Source organism: Osmerus mordax, chromosome 20, assembly GCF_038355195.1.
Source record: "Osmerus mordax isolate fOsmMor3 chromosome 20, fOsmMor3.pri, whole genome shotgun sequence".
Classification (NCBI taxonomy): Eukaryota; Metazoa; Chordata; class Actinopteri; order Osmeriformes; family Osmeridae; genus Osmerus; species Osmerus mordax.
In genome coordinates, this window is record NC_090069.1 from 4,853,227 (window position 1) to 4,872,960 (window position 19,734).

Genomic DNA, 19,734 nt, shown 5'->3' on the forward strand with positions numbered 1-19,734 from the left:
TTAACTAACAATCAGCATCAACACATCTAAGCCTGCTTCACACAGAACCTTTATGAGATGCAGTAAGGAGGCCACACATTCACTTTAACCTATCCACAACCTCACCTAAAACATATATGTTGGCATAAACATCTGGTTCAACAGCCCAACCCTGGTCATCTAAATCTCTGTTGACCAATAAAAGTACTTCGGAACATCCTCTTTCTACATGGTAACTCAACCTCCACTAAATTCCCCAGTGACCTAAAAGACATGATATGATGTTTGCTATCACATGAGTTATAAGGCATGTCAACTTAAGCTTCTTTGTTATTTATTCAAATATCAGACTCATTATCCTATGGCTATTTACTTTGACAGATTACCTCTATGAACACTTCTTAAATAATGATGTTGTTGAATACTACTGGCACAGTTGTCTCTGGACACCTTGTGTAGTTCAAGCCAATTCCCGTGAAACACTTAAGGTACCTTCATTAGATTACCTAAATGCTAATCAGATTCAAAAATGTGTACAACGTTGTCTCATACACCAACCTTTCCCACCTTGCTTCCAATATCTGTTTACCATAACACCACTTGCCTTAACAACAAAGAGCAGCTCTCCTCCACTATTCTAGAACATACCGTCTTATATTGGAAACATACCAGTAAGATAACAACCCCCTTATATGACAACATCATGAACAAACCGCATAAATTAAATCATCCTAAAAATAAATACTAGCCGGTGTAGATAGGGTCTAAGAGAAAAGGGTCTGGGAATAGTTGTGCATCAATGCAGAGAAGCACGCAATACTGAGGTTAGGGCTCTCCCCCTCCTCCTTTCCCCCTTGTGACGGGAGACCTGGGGGGGGGGGGGGCACTGGTGGAAGAAGGGGGGAGGGTTGCCATAGCAAGGTGTGATATGGACAGGAGACATCCGCCCCTTCTGCCTCTCCCTTGGTCACACAATGCTGTCCTGCAGCAGGGGCTCAAAGTCCTCGTCGCTGGTGGGCGCTGGGGTGTCCTCTTCGCTTCCTGGCAGGGGCGTGTTGATGTGGACGCCCGCCAGGGCAGACATGTCCTTGCCCTCGAGGCAGGCCTGCTCGTCTGTCGGTGCCGGGTGCTCGGGGATGAACAGGGCGACCATGAACGCCACGATCACTGCGCAGGAGCCCAGGAGGAAGGGAGGGCCAGGGATGATCGCCCTCTGCAGGGGGGGGGGGAGACAACAAGGAGTCAGGGATGAAGAAAAAAAAGAAAGAGGATTTCAAGGGTCATACAGACAGCTGCTGCTGGCCTGGCATCGCCAGACCAGTTAGCCGATTCAGATATAGCATAAGAAATTGTTACAATTTCGAATATGGCATAATAAAAAGTCGAAAGTGTGATCTGGTATGCTCAGCTGCTGTCGACATGTTTCTGTAACTTAACTTGACTGATCAATAAACAAATTATAAAAAAAAAAAGAAAAAAAAAGGCCTCTGAGGGAGGTTGACTTAATGAATTCTATGCGGGTGGTATCTAATGGCAACGTGACAGCCTGGGTGTGGACTACCATGGTGACGTACCTTTATGGGAGGGTGGAGGGGTATGGGGTCGATGGCATACTCCCCGGGTATGGGGTCTATACCACTCAGCTCCACGTTGAACATAAAGAAGATTAACCCGTACAGAGCTGGGCCGAGTCCATTACAGAGGCCTCGTATGCCAGTGATCATGCCCTGGACCACACCTGTGGAGAAACAAGTAACCTCCATGAGACTCTTTTTGTGTTCAGCCTGTCATCAGGGAAAATCCCAGTAACAGACAGCGCAGGACAGCTCTGCTGCAGAGGAAATACAAGTGAAGTCAAAACATCTAGGGGGGAGAAGGGCATATTGATTTGGCTACTAAAGGACAGTGGAGGGGGGGGGGGGGGGAGGAAGGGGTGAGAAGTGGGGGCGGAGGAGGACCAAGACGAATGGGATGGATTACATGGGGAGAGAGGGTAAGGTCTCACCCTGCTTGTCTGGGTCTGCACAGCGAGACACCAGGGCGCTCACAGCCGGGAAGGTGATACTGGACATGGCTGCCACCGCGCCGGCGGCCCACATCATCCTGAGCATCAGAGACACACAGGAGGCACCATCAGCTCGGCTCAGATGGCTTTCAACCACAGTCCGGTCTTGCCCGGCATGCATAGGTGCCCATTATTGATAGCCGGGCGCCTACTCTTCTCTACGTGGGTTGGAGCATGTCTGTTCATTTGAAGGTCTTGTCTATAATGCCCAACACTTCAATTTTGCCATTATAATATTTAATGTTCTATTCTGTTCTGTTCTAGTCAGGTTGTGTCAGGCCGGGTCAATTCTAGACTTTCTTGGAATGCTTGGACAGTGGAGTGGTATTTGAAGGATCCTCACCAGGGTTCTGAGCCGAAGCCGTACCAGGCCAACTGGAGGATTTGGAAGGCCAGACCCAACAGGACTGTGTTCTTGTTGCCAATGGTCCTCATCAACAGCGTGAGGAACAGAGTCTGTCATGGGAGGCACAACTATTCTGGTAAATCTGTTGCGAAACTCACATTGGTAACGTTTGTTATCTTGAGACATGACACTAGGTTACTTTGCTATGCAACTGTGCAGGGGCATCATTTTGTAGTATTATCATATCAGAGCAAATTCGAATCACACCTAATCTAAGGTAAACACAGATCAGAAAGCTGGATTTAAGTTGACTGCATGAGTAGGTTTATTAAAAGGTCACATACCTGTGCTACAATGGACAAGATCCCTACCACTCCGATGAACACTGCAATGGTTGTGGATGAAAAGTTAATGACCTGTGGAAGGAAGGAAGGAAGGTAGGAAGGAAGGAAAGAAAAAAGGCAGCTTAACTCTCAGTTCTGCTCCAAGGGTGCTGTTCACATCATGATGCCACTATGCTACATTACTACCAGATAATGGTGAGATAATCGAGAGTGTTCTGAATAAGTACATCAAGAACACAGTCTATTAGGTTTCTAGATAGCTCTATAATTACACACGCTTTATGAACAATGTAGTTCACTTGGCTAAGTGCAGTACTTGGAAAGTTAAGACTGTGGTTTTTTATTGCAAATGAAAATGTACAAAGACATATGAATAATACGTTCGGTTTTCATTTGTTATGAATAAAACGAACCATTATAACGGTATAAAGTATAGTAACAATGCCACTGCATGCATAGGTAACAAGAGCGTGAGTGTGAATGTCACATTCAAATCAAGTGTCCAGTCCATATCTGACAGACGAAAGAGGAAGTAGCATGTATTTACCTGTCTCAGGTAGAGGAAGAAGCTGGAATACTGGCCAGCCTCCGGTAAGTAAGACAGGAACACTGTTATACAGATGAGAAGGATGGTCGGATCCTTCCCCACCTTCCTTAGAGACTGCAGGACATGGAAGAGTCACAGTTTAAGCATGATTCCATCGTGAACGAGAGCAGTAACCTGACAATTAAGTCATTCAATAATAAGGAAACTCACGGAGAAGGGGTCAGCCTGTTCCCAGGATATGGGCGCTCCCCAGGTGTTCAGTCTCATTTTTTCCGGCAGGGACTCGGGCACGGCCAGCAGGATGAAGCAGATGTCCGCCAGGGCTACCAGAGTGGCCACCAGCACCACCAGGTTGTCACCGTAGCATGCCGACAGGTAGGCTCCGATAGCTGGGCTGGTCACCAGGCTGGCGGCAAATGTGGCTGATACCTGGGGGGGGGGGGGTAAACACACACAAGGAAGTAAGGGGGGTTCGGTTCAAACGTGACATCTTTCCATCCCAGTGGTAGTACAACTTTAACCACTGGCACCAATTAACCATTGGTGAAGATGGGTGGATGAAGTCAATAGCACACTGCGAATGCTGTGACCCTCAGGCTAGTCAATCGGTCACGTTGGCGTGACATTTGAAACCGCCGTGTGAGAGATTCACTTGCGGATATATGAGCTGTCAGCTGTAACAACACAACAGGGGAGGTTTGATAACAGGGGAGGGTTTGATGACACTCCTATAGAATTACTGAATCCACAGTCCTTTCAAGAAGAACCTGTCATCTTCCCCTCCAGCTAACACACGGATCGCACGAGGATCAATGGACACATGGTGCAGCGTGACGATACTAACCAGTCCGTACGCCGTGCTTCTCTCATGCTCTTCTGTCACGTCGGCGACATAAGCGAAGATGACAGAGAAGGTGACGGAGAATGTCCCGGACATGGAAATCATAGCAAAGTACCACCTAGGGACAGAAGACAGTGTCTGTTAGCTGAATCGGGAACATTCTCGATACATTCAGAGCCTGGATCCTGCGCTTTGGAGCCTTCCGTTTGATTTCAACGCTGAACTGATGTTATCGTATAAAGTCCTAGAGTACTCTGGAGCACAATGATAACATGTTACTAAATTGATGAAATAATGAATCTTGAGGTAAATGACAATTATTTTTGGTTTATCTGACAGCAGAAATGCAGTCTTACCACGGACTAAGCCGCATGAGGGGGATGGGAGCGCAGGTGAAGAACACAGTGACCAATAGGAAGGAACGCCTCCCCCACACATCTGACAAGGCACCAATTAGAGGGGCGCTCATGAAGGACAGAAGACCCTGGAGAGAAGACATGGAGTCAAAGTTGATCATGTCATTTGCACCAGGCATCCTAATGATGACGTCCATTGATTCCAATGATTAAGGAGTGCTAATGTCATGGTTTTAAGAAGAAATTGCATTCAGAAACGTTCTTTTGGTGATGACAGAAACGCCAGATGTCTTACCTTCACCCCTTGAATCAAGCCATTCATCAGAAATGTGTGTTGTGGGAAGGTTTCGTGTAAAACCTACAGAGAATGAATAAAACAATAACAGGCTGAACAGGGCAGTTCCACACATGAAATAATTATTTAATAAGACAGTTGATAAAAGAACATGCCCAAAAACACAAGTGATGTTTTACAAAGTAATTCTAATTAATGACCAAAGACCAGAGAGAGAGAGGAGAAAGACAAGAGGATGAAAACAGATCAGTCTAATACAGCAGGCTTCTCTGATAGATAAATGGCCAGATGTACCATATGAGCCAATCAGGTAATTGACAGATGGACGGGAAACTGAACAGATAGACTAAGCACACAACCTGACAAATTGACAGTCAGGACAGATGAACAACTAAGCCAGCAAGATAGCAAGACACATATAGGGCAAATCAGCTAGGACAAAAAGGAGGTTAGGCAGGCCACAAATAGACAGATCACATGATGACTCTCACTGTTAGCATCGGTGTGGTGAGGAGACCCCAGGCGAAGAATTCCAGGAAGATGACCACCACAGCATGGTAGACACTGGCACTGCCAATGCCTTGCTGCGGCTGGGATAGAGGGCAAAGAGGAGCCATGTCACATGCTGTCTGTCTTACGTCAAAAAACACAACAAATTGGGCATGGAAAACATTTACATTTAGTCATTTAGCAGACGCTCTTATCCAGAGCGACGCACGGTAAGTACAGGGACATTCTCCCCAAGGCAAGTAGTGTGAAGTGCCATGCCCAAGGACACAACGTCATTTCTGCGCGGCCGGGAATCGAACCAACAACCTTCTCATTAATAGCCTGACTCCCTAACCGCTCAGCCATCTGACCCCCAATGGTCACCCAATGGTCTGAAAGTGATACAGCTGTGATACATTCAAGCTATTCTAAAACAATCAACAAACGCCATATGTCTGCACGATTTCAAATGAATACATAAATAAACAAACAGATGAAGATATGATCTCAATCATTAATAATGAGAGAAATCAATGATGCGATCTTTAGAATCTGCCGTTTGTGAGAGGCAACCTGAGGCATCTCTGAACTGAGACAGACGTCTGTGGCATTTGGAGAGGGCAGAGATGCGCACAATCCTCTGCTGAGGCACAGCAGGATCTAAGATGCAATTTGGGGGATGTATTATGTAATAATATGGATAGAACTCCTTTGCCTTGCAGTGCTGTGCGTGTGTGCCTGCCAGTGAAGGTAGGCATGGAACATCTAGTTGGAAACGTCTTCATTGTCTTTCGGCTGAAATCCCGGTTTACTTGCCATCCATCTTAGACATCCATTAATAGCACTGGAGGTTTTGATGTCGATTTGGCTCTCCCACATTTGAGACCCAATCTCCGGGCAGCATCTAAGTGATGGTCAACCTAATTTTCATCTCATTTTGTCGGCCTGTCAGAGGCGTGCAATGAGCAAGCACTGACTCATCACTCAGCTATGAGCATCTTTTAACCTTTTAAATCGACAGAAAATAAATAGTCAAAACAATAACAATGAAGTAACATTTTGTTTTAGTTTTTTTATATGGATGGTAGTTAGGCTATTCTATATGAATAACTACATTAAACACAGACAAATTCAGCGCCAGCTGTAAAGATGTTATGTAATTACATGATGGCAACCGCGTAACAATATTACACAGGCTTCAATAAGCTCTCACTCTGCCATAGGCCCTCTGCAAGGCGCAAAGATCCATCAGCCTGGCTGATAAAAACAAGGCCTATGACCCATTGTCATTGATCATTCAATTTATGATGGGAGAAAGGACCGTTCCGGTGCTGCTTGGAAATATGCCGAAATTCACAGCAGATCAAATTTTCCAGAGGGCATATCAAGTGTTTCAGTAACAGACTCCCAGCAATCGCGGACGGCATTCAAAGTTGCTAATTTCGACAACGTTTAATATTTTATATCGTTTGGATTACACACTCCACATACATTTAACATTGTCGGATTGTATTCACATACCGTGTATCCATCTTTCATTATAATTTTCTTGACCAGCACTACACGGCTGGTACCCCGATGCTGATCTTTCTCTCCTGGAGCCATCTCCTCACATTTTGCCGGAGTTACATAAAATCCATGCTGCGTAGGGATCTTCGGTACCGCCGCTTCTTCCAGGATGCTTTCTTAATTAGCCCTCGGCGGCTAATGCGTATAAAAAGAAGCTGTTTATCCCAATAGTCCAAATGAATTGACAACCCTGATAAATACTGTGCAAAATGGTTACCGCACACGTCAACCCTCCTTTCAATACAACTGTAGGCTACCTAGGACAGCGCAATCCAGCGATTGAAGATCAGTTAGAGGTTTAAGACCGACCACGAGTCAGTGCGTCGTTTTGTGGCATCATTGTACGCGTTGCAAGAGGACGGCGTTAAAGCTGTTCTGGGATCAGATCCTTCTCTAAACACCGCTTCATCCGGAAACCACGTGTCTATTGAGATTACTCTTAGAATCTGAATAAAACATTATGTTCGGTTTAGAATACGAATGTACAGATCATTTTAACGTAGTTTGGTCTGATTCAATTATGTTCAGAATGCCATTGATTTTTCCGATTAATTCGTTTAATCTGTAAACTATACTTTAATTCAAGGCATGGAGAAAAAGAGAACAGTCTACCCTACGGGAATTTTGTGAATAGGCCTATATCAAACCGCTTTGAAACAAACAAATGCTAATAACTGATTATAATATCGATAACCAATAATAATATCTGATTGTCTGATACTGCCTTGTTTGACTGGGTAGCTCTTACATGGGATATACAGAGTAATAATGGAACAGAGGAAGCTGTTGTTTTGTAAACACAAAGTATTTTTTAAATATTTTCAAATACTCCTCTGCCGCATATGGCTCATGGATCAATGGATCAGGCAACTTGAAAATATTCGTGCTTTAGTTGGTTCATCATGGTGTCTGTTTGGCCATTGCTAGGCAACATGAGTGTTCAGTTTACCAGCATAGCAAAGTAAGTGCACTTGTAAGCAGACCCACTGCTTAGCTAGCAAACTCTATTCATCTGGGGGTATACCTCATTCACAATCATAGAGCTTATCTCCAAAGGACAACCGCAGGTATCACAACATAGACGTAAACCTGGTATAATCCTTATTTCTTTCAGTTTCACAGACACCAGCATGGCCCTAGCCAGTGGACACTGGGTTGACAAGGAAGTAAGAGGTGAAGCTCCAAGTCCCAGGTAAGTGTGTGTGTGTTCATATAAAGACAAAGATGAATTAATCACCTCTGGGTTATATCAGGAGAAAGAAACGTGCGTCATTGTGCTTAAGCGATATCATTTATTCGCAGACATGGTCATGCATTAGCTCTGGCTGGAAATATAGCGTTCCTCTTTGGTGGAGTGTCCACCATGACCCAGGAGGTACAAAACATCTTGATGGATCGTTTTTTGCAAATATCCCACTGTATTCCTAAGATGTCCTTATAACCGTAACTAAGTCTGCCTTTGATCATTCCACTTGAGGAGAACGAGCCGATATATCTGAATGATTTCTACATGATCACCGGTATGTTCATAGATACGCCTGTTGGCTATTGCTATTTCCATGAATCACACAAAAAGCAGGAGTCATTCATGTTTAGTACCAATGTGTTTGTAGTTTCGCCCACCCATGTCTTATGGGAGCTAATGCCTCAGAATGGAACTGTACCAGCTGCAAGACATGGACATACACTTTGGTGATACATTCTTTTTACACGTTTTCTTCTTCTTCTTCCTCTAAGCAATTCACTGAACACTGACTGATGTAATACTGAGTATCATGTCTCCTATACTCTTATATTCTTGAGACAGCGTGGTTAAAGGCAAACTCTACCTGTTTGGAGGGGTGTCCAGTTCCCTGGCCGAGGAGTGTCTTCCAGGGGTATACTGTTTTGACATAAGTAAGATAACAGGGCACTGGGAAGTCACCTCTGACATATGTACGATTACAGCCTTGGCAACGCAGCCACAGTCACACACTGTATCTCCCTTTCAGTCTCTTTGACGTGGGAGTGCCTTACCACCAAGGGCTTGTCGCTCAGAGCGATCCACAACAGTTCGGCTGCCGTGGGAGACTGCGTCTATGTGTTCGGTGGTCTCCTGCATGGAGATCCCTGTGATGACCTCATGCTGTTCAACACAGGTCAGCATGAAGCCACATGTAGAAGACACTGACAGGTGTTCCCTTTTATAGAGGGGGATTGTGGTCATCACTCTCAGTACCCTCTGTTTCAGTTTCACTGAGTTGGACCCCTGTTAAGACCACAGGAACGCTACCATCTGCAAGGTATTTTACCCTATGCCACGCTATTTCATTTATTTAAAGTTTTTAAAGCAGCCCTTTACTATACTTCTATGTTTGTTTGTGTTTTACCCCCCCCACAAAGAAAATGTTATGAAAATATATCACTCTTATTATGCTATGTTGTGTGCATGCTTCTGCATGCACAATTGCTGCAACTATCTGAAAATACGAAGTAAATATGATTTTGAATGACTATTGTGAACCCGAACCATTGAGCATTGGGCTGTGGACTTATTGCTGTTTGCTTTTATTTTGCTCAAAGAGGTCATGCTGTTACTGTTGTCAACCTATTGTAGAATATCTTTTAGAAGGTTGCTATGGAATGTTGGCATATAGACCAGTACTAATTCACTAACAGGCAGCCTCACCAAAATATATCTGAATGCCATCTGTCTTCCATTGAAGCTCTACAGTTTTGGCAGTGTATAGTAAATGGTATGCCAAAAGTACCAGTACAATAATGGCAGACTCACCCATTTCCTGATCCAAATTCACACAACCCTCCTAACAGCATAGAACAGGCTATAGACAGAACAAGTTCCAAGAACAAGTTTCCCTCAGGAACACTGATGGTGTTTGTACAGTTCTTTTGCAGTGGTTTCCACAGATAACGGCTGGCATTTTCCTTAAAGTTCAGCTTGTTTGATGTTTGTTTCCACAGAAACCCTTACAAACATAAAATCCCAAGGTTCTCATTTTTTCTCCTTGTACGTAGGTACAATCACACATTAGCTGTAGTCAGTGAGCAAGTGTTTATGTTTGGTGGCTGCGCTGAGGACGGTTGCTACTACAAAGATGTCCATGTTCTGAACACAGGTAAAATTCTACAGATTCATTTAGAATGAACACGTTTCTGTTCCTTAAGTTTCTAATTTAGTACTCTTTTTCCATTGGATAGGAACATTTCATTTGGCTCAACAAACTATTGAATTATCAATGAAACTTAACACCATTGTGGCATAATTGAATGCAAGGCAGATATACTTTTGTTTGATTAGAAGGCTCTGAAATTCTACAAACGTCATTGTTATGTAACAACCCCTTTTGTGTCATCGCTAAGAAGCCAATATGATGTCATTGTTTAATTCTAAACACTGTGTGTCATGTTTGTGAATTATTGATGTCACAGTAATGGTGTCATAATGACTCTTTCAACTTATCTTCAACCAGAGAGCCTTGTGTGGCAGAAGTGGGATGTGAAAGGAGAATCACCCGTGATCTATGGAGGGCAAACCCTTGTAGCACATCACGACAAGGTAGAAGATATTTACATGTACTGCTTCACTGCCACCACCCCCCCCCCCAAACACACACACAATTCTACTATAAAGTAGTCCAAAGAACATGCAAGATGCTGTGGAATATTAAAAAGAAAAAAAAACACACGATTGAAACATCAATATAATTGTTGTATTTTCTTTCTGTTCCCTTCATACCCACCTCACCGTTCCTTCACATGAATCTCACTCAATTCAGGACATATATTTGTTTGGTGGAAAAGTGCCTAGTCAGGATGGACCACACACCTCGACAAACGAGATACTTAAGTTAAGCATTGGTATGTAATAACTACCTAGCCCATTCATTGTAGCAGAGAACAAAATATGTCAAATGGGCGACCTCGGGTGGCAAAACCTTTAAAGCCACTTTACTTGTGATTTCTCGCTCGTGACTTATTTGTGTTTACATTAGACAATGCTAATCAGTAAGCGCCTTAATAATCCCTCTGTCTCCTATAGGAAAGATGAAATGGAAGGTGCCACTCTATGTGGGGATCCCACCGGCTAGACGTCATGGTCATACAGCCTTCATCCTCCACAGCCATGTGTGTGTGTATGGTGTGTGTGTGTCTGGGAATGACCATGTGGGCATCTATCAAATAGATTGACTTACTTTTTTTTTATTATATTGAATATTTCAATTTCACATTATCTCCCAGTACTTTTTCATTTCTGTGTCTCTGTTCTCACGTAGATGTATATATTTGGGGGCAAAAATGAAGAACAGGAATTCAATGACTTGAAAGTGATGAAACTGATTAATCCATCAGAAAGGCAGCCAGGTAACAGCTTATATCAGCACGTTTTAGTTTATTATTTTACATTATTAATTTTATTCGACCTGTTCTATTTCCTCTGGGAATGAAATGCAATTTAGTTTGCCAGGACTTCAGTTTATTTTAGGCTTTCCACCTCTTTGTCTAGTCATGAAAGATATTCTATCAGAGTTTGGGCTTCAGGGAGTCAGCCATGGGTAAGTGCTTTTATTTTCAATGATTAATGTCTCAATGTCAAAACTGAATAATAGATCTAGAATAGTATAATAATAGATGAAGAATTGTATCTTTATAGTTGCCATTTTGCAGCTCAGGAAACTTGTTACAACTGAAACATGGTACATTCAAACAATTCCAATCAAGTTTCAGTTTTCACATGATGTTCCTTTATGTGTCACCAGCTTTGCACCTACGAAAGTCCCTAATGTAAAGTATGAGTTGAGTGAGTCTCCACTTTCTGTGAGAAAGAACACAGCTGTGTCTGCACAGGTGGGTTCCCAGTTAAGCATTTCAGTTTCCACCGATGTCTTACTTTCGTTCTGGGACCCATGCCACTAACAGTATTTACGTACCTAAGCTATGCCATGGAAGCATGTTTTCATGGTCTTTAATGGTTTTCACAAATTGACACATTTAGTTGGACTATTATTGGATGTTCAGGTGACATCCCACAGAGACCTCAGTACTGTTCGCGACGAGGCTATGAATATGATACACAGAGCTTTCTCCATGCTGGACCAGGAGTTCCAAAAACTTGATAGGTATCATTATTTCACAAACGCCTCTCCATTTTGAGTAATGATGAAGTCAAGCCTTTTCCTTATCCCCACATTGGTTAACCGATTGACTGACTCACAACCATAGAGAGAAGTCCGATCTTGCTGAAGCTGTAGCTGCTATTCAGCTGGAGAGAGAGGCACAGCAAGCTCACCAACAACAACAGGAGCAGGTACTTGTGGTCAGACTCTGAAGTGAACTCACGTCACTCCATCAAATCTGTCTGCCCATCTGTTCCTTTTCTTTTTATTAGAGTACCTCTCTGGGGGCGAGTCATTTCTTTTAAATCCTTACTCTCAGAAAGCAGTTATCGACTGTGGTTTCGCTGTGTAGCAACTACAGGAAATGCTTCAGAGACACAGAGACCAGAACGAAGCTTGGTTACGAGCACGGGCTGAGGAAAATGACAAGGAGAGGAAGGAGCTGTGTAAACTGAGGGTGTGTAATAACACACACACACACACACATCAAAACAAGTGCAAACATAAAAGAAGACTCTTATTATACCCGAGAATTGTAAGAAGCATGCATAGAGTTATCCAATTACTGCAGAGATGCCCTGCTGGTAGATGAAACCACTAACAAAGATGAACAGGATATAGTCATCCTATCACTGTTCCCTAAAATGTGATATGTGTGATAACATTGAGGATATTTAGTATGTGACATACAGTATGTGCAACTCTATTCACATACCTATAGTGCTTTTGTCCTGTAGAGCCAGCAACAGTCATGTGCCATGACCCCATGTATTTGTCTTTTTCCAAGGAGGAGGTTGTCCATGAGCAGGAGCGACTTAAAGATGAACAGAGTAACATCCAAAAACGCAGTGAGCACCTTCTTTCTATCATGCAGCAGTTCAAAGGCATGTAAAGCACCGTTTCCATGACAACCAAGAGAGGAAATGGACTGGATTTGGGCGTGTGACTTACCAAAGGATGTAGCTGTGAATGGTCAACACAAAATCTCCCAGTTGTGAAAAATTGATGTGATATTAATCTGTTTGTCCACTTGTGTCTTTGAATAGTTGCACTAAGCTAAGATGCAATTTAGTTGTCTTTAGCAAGAGGGTCAGATATTGGGACATGTGTGTCATCATTGACCAAAATAGTAGGCTAAAGTGACATAAAATAATGTCAGCAATATTCTTGATGAGTTATAGGGCGACTTGCCCAATGAACAATGAACTTAAATTGGTGATTTAATAAAAAAAATATATAATTTGCCTGGAATCCCCGAACACACACCTCATTGTAACTTATTAAAACAGTATTTCCAGCTCATTGTTTTACGTGTTTTAGGAAGTATACATCTAGCAGATTCGCATGGCCCCAACATAAGCAGTTAATAAATCAATGTCAGAACCAAAAGGCCTTATTCCAATTACAGAAGTTCTCACACTACTCTGTCGCAGTGATGTATGCGCAAGCGCAAGCTTGTCTGTTCTAGTTTGCTCACTATTTTGTAGTATTGTTGCATTCCTTGTGCTGGTTGATTCTCCTGTATTTATCACTATTTGGCAATACAAAAGGGGAGGTGTCTGGGTTGAACGGTGTTGCTAGCAAAGAAACGGAGGCTGACTGCCTGAGGGTAACGGGAAATCTAAAGGAGAAGCGAAGTATTCTTTAAACATTTCTATGGTGTTTCATGGAAACGGGTAAGTCATTTACAAATAGAAGTTATACGCACACTGTTAGTAAACAGTAGCCTACATTATTACAAAAATGCGTTCAATAGCAGCTAGTTAACGTCTATGCGCGCCGACGCTGCTCAAAGTGTGGAAACAGGAGGAGGCTAAGTTGGGACATTTATGTTTTCATTTGGAAATGTGTTTCTTGTCACCGGAGTACAAACCGTTCTTTGTTCTGCGACCAGATTTGCCTCTCCTAGTCTGCTGCGGAGAATGGAGAAATGTTGAAGCAACATGGCTGACATTGCAGTGTGCATTAGAACACTGATAGACTATGCGAAATGGCTATCTACTGTACTCATTTCTTATCTGGAACGTTTTGTTTTGCTGTCAGACACACTGATACGATTTCCTATGGAGTGAGACAAAACGTTGTAGACTACTGTACAGTAACGGTCAGTTAGTGTGTGAACGTCAGTGTTTCGCTGACACACTAACTTAACTAACTAGCTAGCTAGCTAACTTGTTCTAAACTTAGTATAGTAGTGACAAAAGATGATTATCAATACATTTGCATGTGACTCGACTGAAGATCGAATGGCTCTCTACGTCAGGGGCCACAGTACATGTGGATGAGACATAACATCAGACCAAGCTCATGATGTTATGTCTCATTAGGACGAAAAGAGCAGTGTGTGTGACAGATTTAACAAAAGTAGACTCTTGTTTGCAAGACATTGGAAAACTGAGACAGGGAAACTGAATTTATTTGCTGCATCTTCTTAGAGCTAGTATTTTATAGCTAGTTCGACTTAGTAGAGTTGGTAGAATGTTGTTATTGGTGTAGTCTGACATTTGCCTAGTCTAGTCCTGTTTTTTTTGTGGCAACTAAAACTAGATAGAATGCCAAGCTTTGAAAGCATTTATTTCATTTTTGTTAAATAAAGTCTATTTTGTCTGTGATCTTGGATCACAGTCGAGATGTTGTAGCGAAACGCCAAAGTCAGTGTTGTCAAGAAGTTTACTTCCTGTTGCTATGGCAACCAACACCTGTGATTGGTGTTGCCATTGGCAATGTCGTCATTCACACTTTGGGTCAAGGATTGATTTCTTCTCAATTATGCTTTTTTCTAGTATACTACCACCACTTCAAGAGCTGCAATATATCTGTACCTCTGAGCAACCAGACATCATTATTATTAGCCTAGATTTAGGAATTGATCTACAACTGTCATTTTGAGACGGTAGGCTTCATCAAAAGTCCCACTAGTTTGGGTGCTACGGCTGATTCATTTACCATTTGTATATTAATGGAGAAACTTGGGTAGCAGAAATACTGTCTGTAGTTCTGTAGGGCTGAGTTTATGTTGATATAATTTCTGATGGACATCTGCGGCATACATTTAGGAATGACTAGCCTAATGTTTTCATGTTAAGAGGACAGTCCTGATAATGTGCCTTTTTAATATCACAATCTTTTTTGTTTTTCAGGATTTTGGAATCCCTCCAATAGCCCGTTTTCTAAACATTTTATTTCCATTGACTTAACCCTGGATGACATAGATCACCTCCTTCACTTGATCAACTCTCTAGCATTTTAAGTAATAATGTCTTCCTTACACTCATGTAGTTGCACTCCAGAATTGGTACCATAGGTATTTTCACCCTAGTCTAGCAGCTAGGCTGCTCCCTTATACCCAGATGAATGAAGACTCCATTTGGAAAGACCACGCCAGGCCAGAGACCCAGAGCTGATGCAGGTTTGTATTTTGGCTATCTTGTAATGCACTTTACCTGACAAACTTAATACTTATACGTGTGTTTAGCACAGGTTTATTGTACCATAAAAGATCTGTGACTTTCTGTTATTTGATCCAAGGGCACGCTGGTGTTTCTGCAAATATGATGAAGAAAAAGAACTCCCACAAGTAAGCCCTAGTGAAAAGACTTTGTAGCACCGTTGGGCAATATCATATTCAATGGATAGATTTTGATAGCTACTATCAAAATAGCTTTGAAAGCTACTGCCCAGTTGGTATTTGCCTTGGGTAAATAACAGCAGCTCAGTAAGGTAAAGATCAGTGAATAATTTAGTGCAGTTGTGTGTCAGTGAAAACCTGATATCGGATACCTGCCCTTTCAGTGTCCTCGCAATGAAAAATGCACATTCAGTTTTTACAGTATCCAAATGTGCCCTGTAGGAAACACAAGAGCATGGGCCCTCCCTCCAAGACGGCATCCCAGCCCCGAAGGAACATCGTGGGCTGTCGTATCCAGCACATCTGGAAGGAAGGCAGTAGTGCGTCTCCGTCCGTGTGGAAAGGCAGCGTGCTGGACCAGGTCCCTGTCAACCCCTCGCTCTACCTGATCAAGTACGACGGTTTCGACTGCATCTACGGCCTGGAGCTGAACAAGGATGAGCGCGTGCAGAATCTGGAAGTCCTACCCGACCCCCATGGTAAGGCCTGAGGTCTTTACACAAAGTCCCGATCTACCACATTTCTAAGGGGCCCATAAAGATGAGCTTATGGGCCAACTGTGAATACATTTTCCATCAACTACAACTCTGGTCCAATCCGAAATGTGACAAACAAAATAATCCTCTAAATCATAGAAACGGACATGACATCTCTACAGTACGTCAACGGATTGTTCCCAACAACAACAACAAAACGAATACGTATTGAGCTAAACTCAATGGTCCGGTGTTGCCGTGGGCCTTGATCAGTTTTTGTTTGTCCTTTTTATTATTATTTTTCTAGCCAATTCGCGCATCAATGACGTCAACCTGGCCGACACCATGATAGGGAAGGCAGTGGAGCATATGTTTGAGACAGAGGACGGGACCAAAGATGAATGGAGAGGCATGGTCCTGGCCCGAGCCCCCATCATGACCACCTGGTTCTACATCACCTACGAGAAAGACCCGGTGTTGTACATGTATCAGCTGCTTGATGACTACAAAGAAGGAGACCTGAGGATCATGCCAGACTCCAGTGAGTTTCCTCTCAGGCCTCTCTCACAACCCCCAAAATCATAGCTGGCATCTCCACCTTTTTTCCCCCTCTGGTACAATTAATGACACTTTTTTTTTTAGGGCGTGTTGAGTGTTATCGTAGGTAAAAATGTGTTGTTACGAGGCATATCGTAGAGATTGATGCCGTTAACAAAGACTGTCCCTCATAATCTTTAGGCACTATGTAGTAATGTAATGTAGAATTAATCTGTGAGCCTGTTTTGTTATTATTATTATCCTCAGATGATACCCCACCTGCGGAGCGTGAGCCAGGGGAAGTGGTGGACAGCCTGGTGGGGAAGCAGGTGGAGTACGCCAAGGAGGACGGCTCCAAAAGAACTGGTATGGTGATCCACCAGGTGGAGGCCAAGCCCTCGGTGTACTTCATCAAGTTCGACGATGACTTCCACATCTACGTCTATGACCTGGTGAAGACCTCCTAGGGTCTGAGGCCTGGTTGAAATGGGGATCTGGGAGAGGATGGGGAGGGAATGGCGAGAGGGTTTGGGGGTAGATGCGTGGTTGTCCACCATGCAAGTCAAGACGATTCTGCACCTTGTCCCAGTCCAATTAACTTTTGCCAAAATCCTGGTGGAATTGTTTAATGCAACGTGTTCTTTTTCAATGCAATTGATGAGATGCGATACATTTCACCGAAAGCCTTTTGAATTGCTACTAATGTATATGGGCACTGTGTCACCGTGCTAAAAGCCAGGTGAATTTGTGACCAACAGGCCAATGTGTTCAAAACGGTCTAGTGCCTGTTATGAAGGGTGTAAACTGATATCATCCCATTGTATGGGGATTGGTATAAGAAATGAAGCATAGTATTTGCACACTGCATATTGGGCAATTCTTGCCCAAGTTGGCATCAAATGAGACTTGATGACCAAACCAGATATAGTGACACATATGTGATCCTGAGAGCTTTAACATGCAGAAGAAGAAAAAAATCACTACCACCTCGACCGATTATTCACACCTATTGTAACTGGCTGTAATTTGTATGGAATGTGGATGATAAATGGCAACATAGGCAGTAAGCAAAGACATTGGCTCGTGTTAACTGTTGAGGGGGTAGATGAGCATTGTTTAAATAGAAATATTGTATTTTCAAGAATTTAGTTACCTGTTTGGATATATGTACAGTGTATTCATATAACTAAGCCTAGTGACAATTCACATTTCTATTATAAGCACTAATTTTGAAGAATCTTATTTGGTAAAAAAAAGGATTCATGCACTTGTTTTGTCTTGCTCTCTGATTAGCAATGATAACATCTTATCAACAATCACTTAAAGATGGTTTAGACAGTTATACAACTAAAGTAGTTACTTAAGACAGTCTGGGCAATGTACCTTGCCAAATCCCTCACTTCTATTTATTCGTCCATCTATAAAAAACAAACTAGAGATGGCCTGATGATGGTACTAAGACCTCTTATTATTATTTATTGTGTACCCATGTTTACAACCTTGTTCTTTACTTTTGTTGTGCTTATTTAGAAAAAAAACCAATCTGTTTGGACTTTTATGAAATAACCATTTTAAATGGTAATGTAATATTTGTATTCACCATTATTCGCCTTTTATAAATACTAAATGCAGTATTTAGTTTGCTAAATTCTACAGAAGTGTTAAAAACTCTTTGATACAACATTAAAGTAGTGACTGACATGATGTAGCCTTAATTCTTGTGCTGACTTGTGGTAAATAAGTATCAACAGTGGAAAAATGTGTCAGTTTGAACTCCCAAAACCACAGGAATATGTTGTGTCTAAGCTCCAAAAGCATTGCATTTCTTTGTCCTGTCTTTATTTCAATTGTGGGAAATAAGTTTTGCCATATTCCAACTTCTACTTTCTTTCTAAATAGTTATTGCAAACCCATGTTTCTCAGTGCATGGAATAATGTGTTGACTTGAACTCAATGAGTTTTTCTCCTGCCTCACGGTCCATAGTTATAATTAAACATGAATGTACTGCTGCCTTGTCTGTTTAGGAAGTTAGCTAGTAAACCTAGATAACTATTGAGACCCCCTTGGGAAAGTTAGTATCGCTCCTGGTAAATATTTTGTCAATCTTTCATGAGTATGTGTAAATTCAATACTGCCAAGCTTAGAGTTTTAAATGACTCCAGGTAGTCCTCCTTACACTCTGTAGACTTCCCAAACTTTGTACATGTTCAAGTTGGAGAGATGACGCTAGTTTTCACACTCTCCTGTAGCAGAATAACAGACTGGATATTTCAGCTGTGGGAAGAATATATATTTAAGAAACATTCACAAATGTAACTTCCTCTTATATATTTTCAAGTATTTTTGTTTTCATGTTTTTCTTATCTTTCTCCCCTTTGGCCTGAATTTGAGTATTTAACCCTTGTGTTATCTTCGGGTCATTCTGACCCATCAGTTGTTGTGACCCACCGTCGTATTGCGACAACTTTACCGCATACAAAAACAAAGTGAAGCATTTTCTTTTAACCGTTGGGCTGTCTCAGAACCCCCCACATTGCAAAGGTTAAAAGAAAATGATTTTTATTTATTTTTGTATTGGGTAAAATTGGGTAAACACAACAATGGTTCGTTATGAAACTTTGGGTCATGTGACCCGAAAGCAGCACAAGCATTAAAGAGTAGGACTTTGTTGAAGCACCTATTGTTAAGTAGTGTGTAAAATCAGCTGCAGTGTGGCTCCATAAGGGAAACATCTGTATGACAATATATCAGTTCCACGAAGGCACCATGTGAGACCTTTTTTGAGTATTTACGGTGACAAGAATCTGCAGGTGTGTCAAATTCCAAACGGTAAACTTTATTTCTGCGAATGGCAAGATGTGGCCTTTAATAACTGTTTAAAGGGCATTGGCATTTAATATTTACGTGCTGTGCTACTGTGTTTGTATTCAGCTCATTGTGGAAGGTTGGGTGAAGGAAATTGATGCATAAATCATTTTGCATGAGTAGCATTACGGTAGAGCTGTAAGTGTGTGTTTAGGGTTTTTTGGCATTTCAAGATGCTTAATTAAAAAAAATTAAGATGACATTTCCTTTTAATTTATTTTTTATTTGTGTCTGTTTAAGGAAACAGATTGTTCTACAGTTCGTGACAATAGAAAGGCAGGG

The 19,734-nt window shown here is 42.2% G+C and overlaps 2 protein-coding genes across 2 annotated transcripts; one reads left to right on the top strand and one right to left on the bottom strand.

The window, feature by feature from the left end:
* Positions 1 to 808: 808 nt before the first annotated feature.
* On the bottom strand, positions 809 to 6,867 carry mfsd14ba (major facilitator superfamily domain containing 14Ba). Its single transcript, XM_067257882.1, has 12 exons — positions 6,784 to 6,867; positions 5,265 to 5,363; positions 4,774 to 4,836; positions 4,479 to 4,606; positions 4,126 to 4,240; positions 3,492 to 3,710; positions 3,282 to 3,395; positions 2,735 to 2,806; positions 2,388 to 2,500; positions 1,985 to 2,082; positions 1,554 to 1,717; positions 809 to 1,192 (listed from the first exon to the last, which is right to left on the bottom strand). The coding sequence occupies exons 1-12, from the start codon at positions 6,865 to 6,867 to the stop codon at positions 947 to 949; spliced, it is 1,515 nt and encodes a 504-aa protein (XP_067113983.1). The 3' UTR covers positions 809 to 946.
* Positions 6,868 to 13,534: 6,667 nt separating this feature from the next.
* On the top strand, positions 13,535 to 19,652 carry LOC136964016 (spindlin-1-like). Its single transcript, XM_067257883.1, has 6 exons — positions 13,535 to 13,621; positions 15,086 to 15,354; positions 15,474 to 15,522; positions 15,796 to 16,052; positions 16,357 to 16,590; positions 16,854 to 19,652. The coding sequence occupies exons 2-6, from the start codon at positions 15,300 to 15,302 to the stop codon at positions 17,051 to 17,053; spliced, it is 795 nt and encodes a 264-aa protein (XP_067113984.1). The 5' UTR covers positions 13,535 to 13,621; positions 15,086 to 15,299; the 3' UTR covers positions 17,054 to 19,652.
* The last annotated feature ends 82 nt before the right edge of the window (positions 19,653 to 19,734 follow it).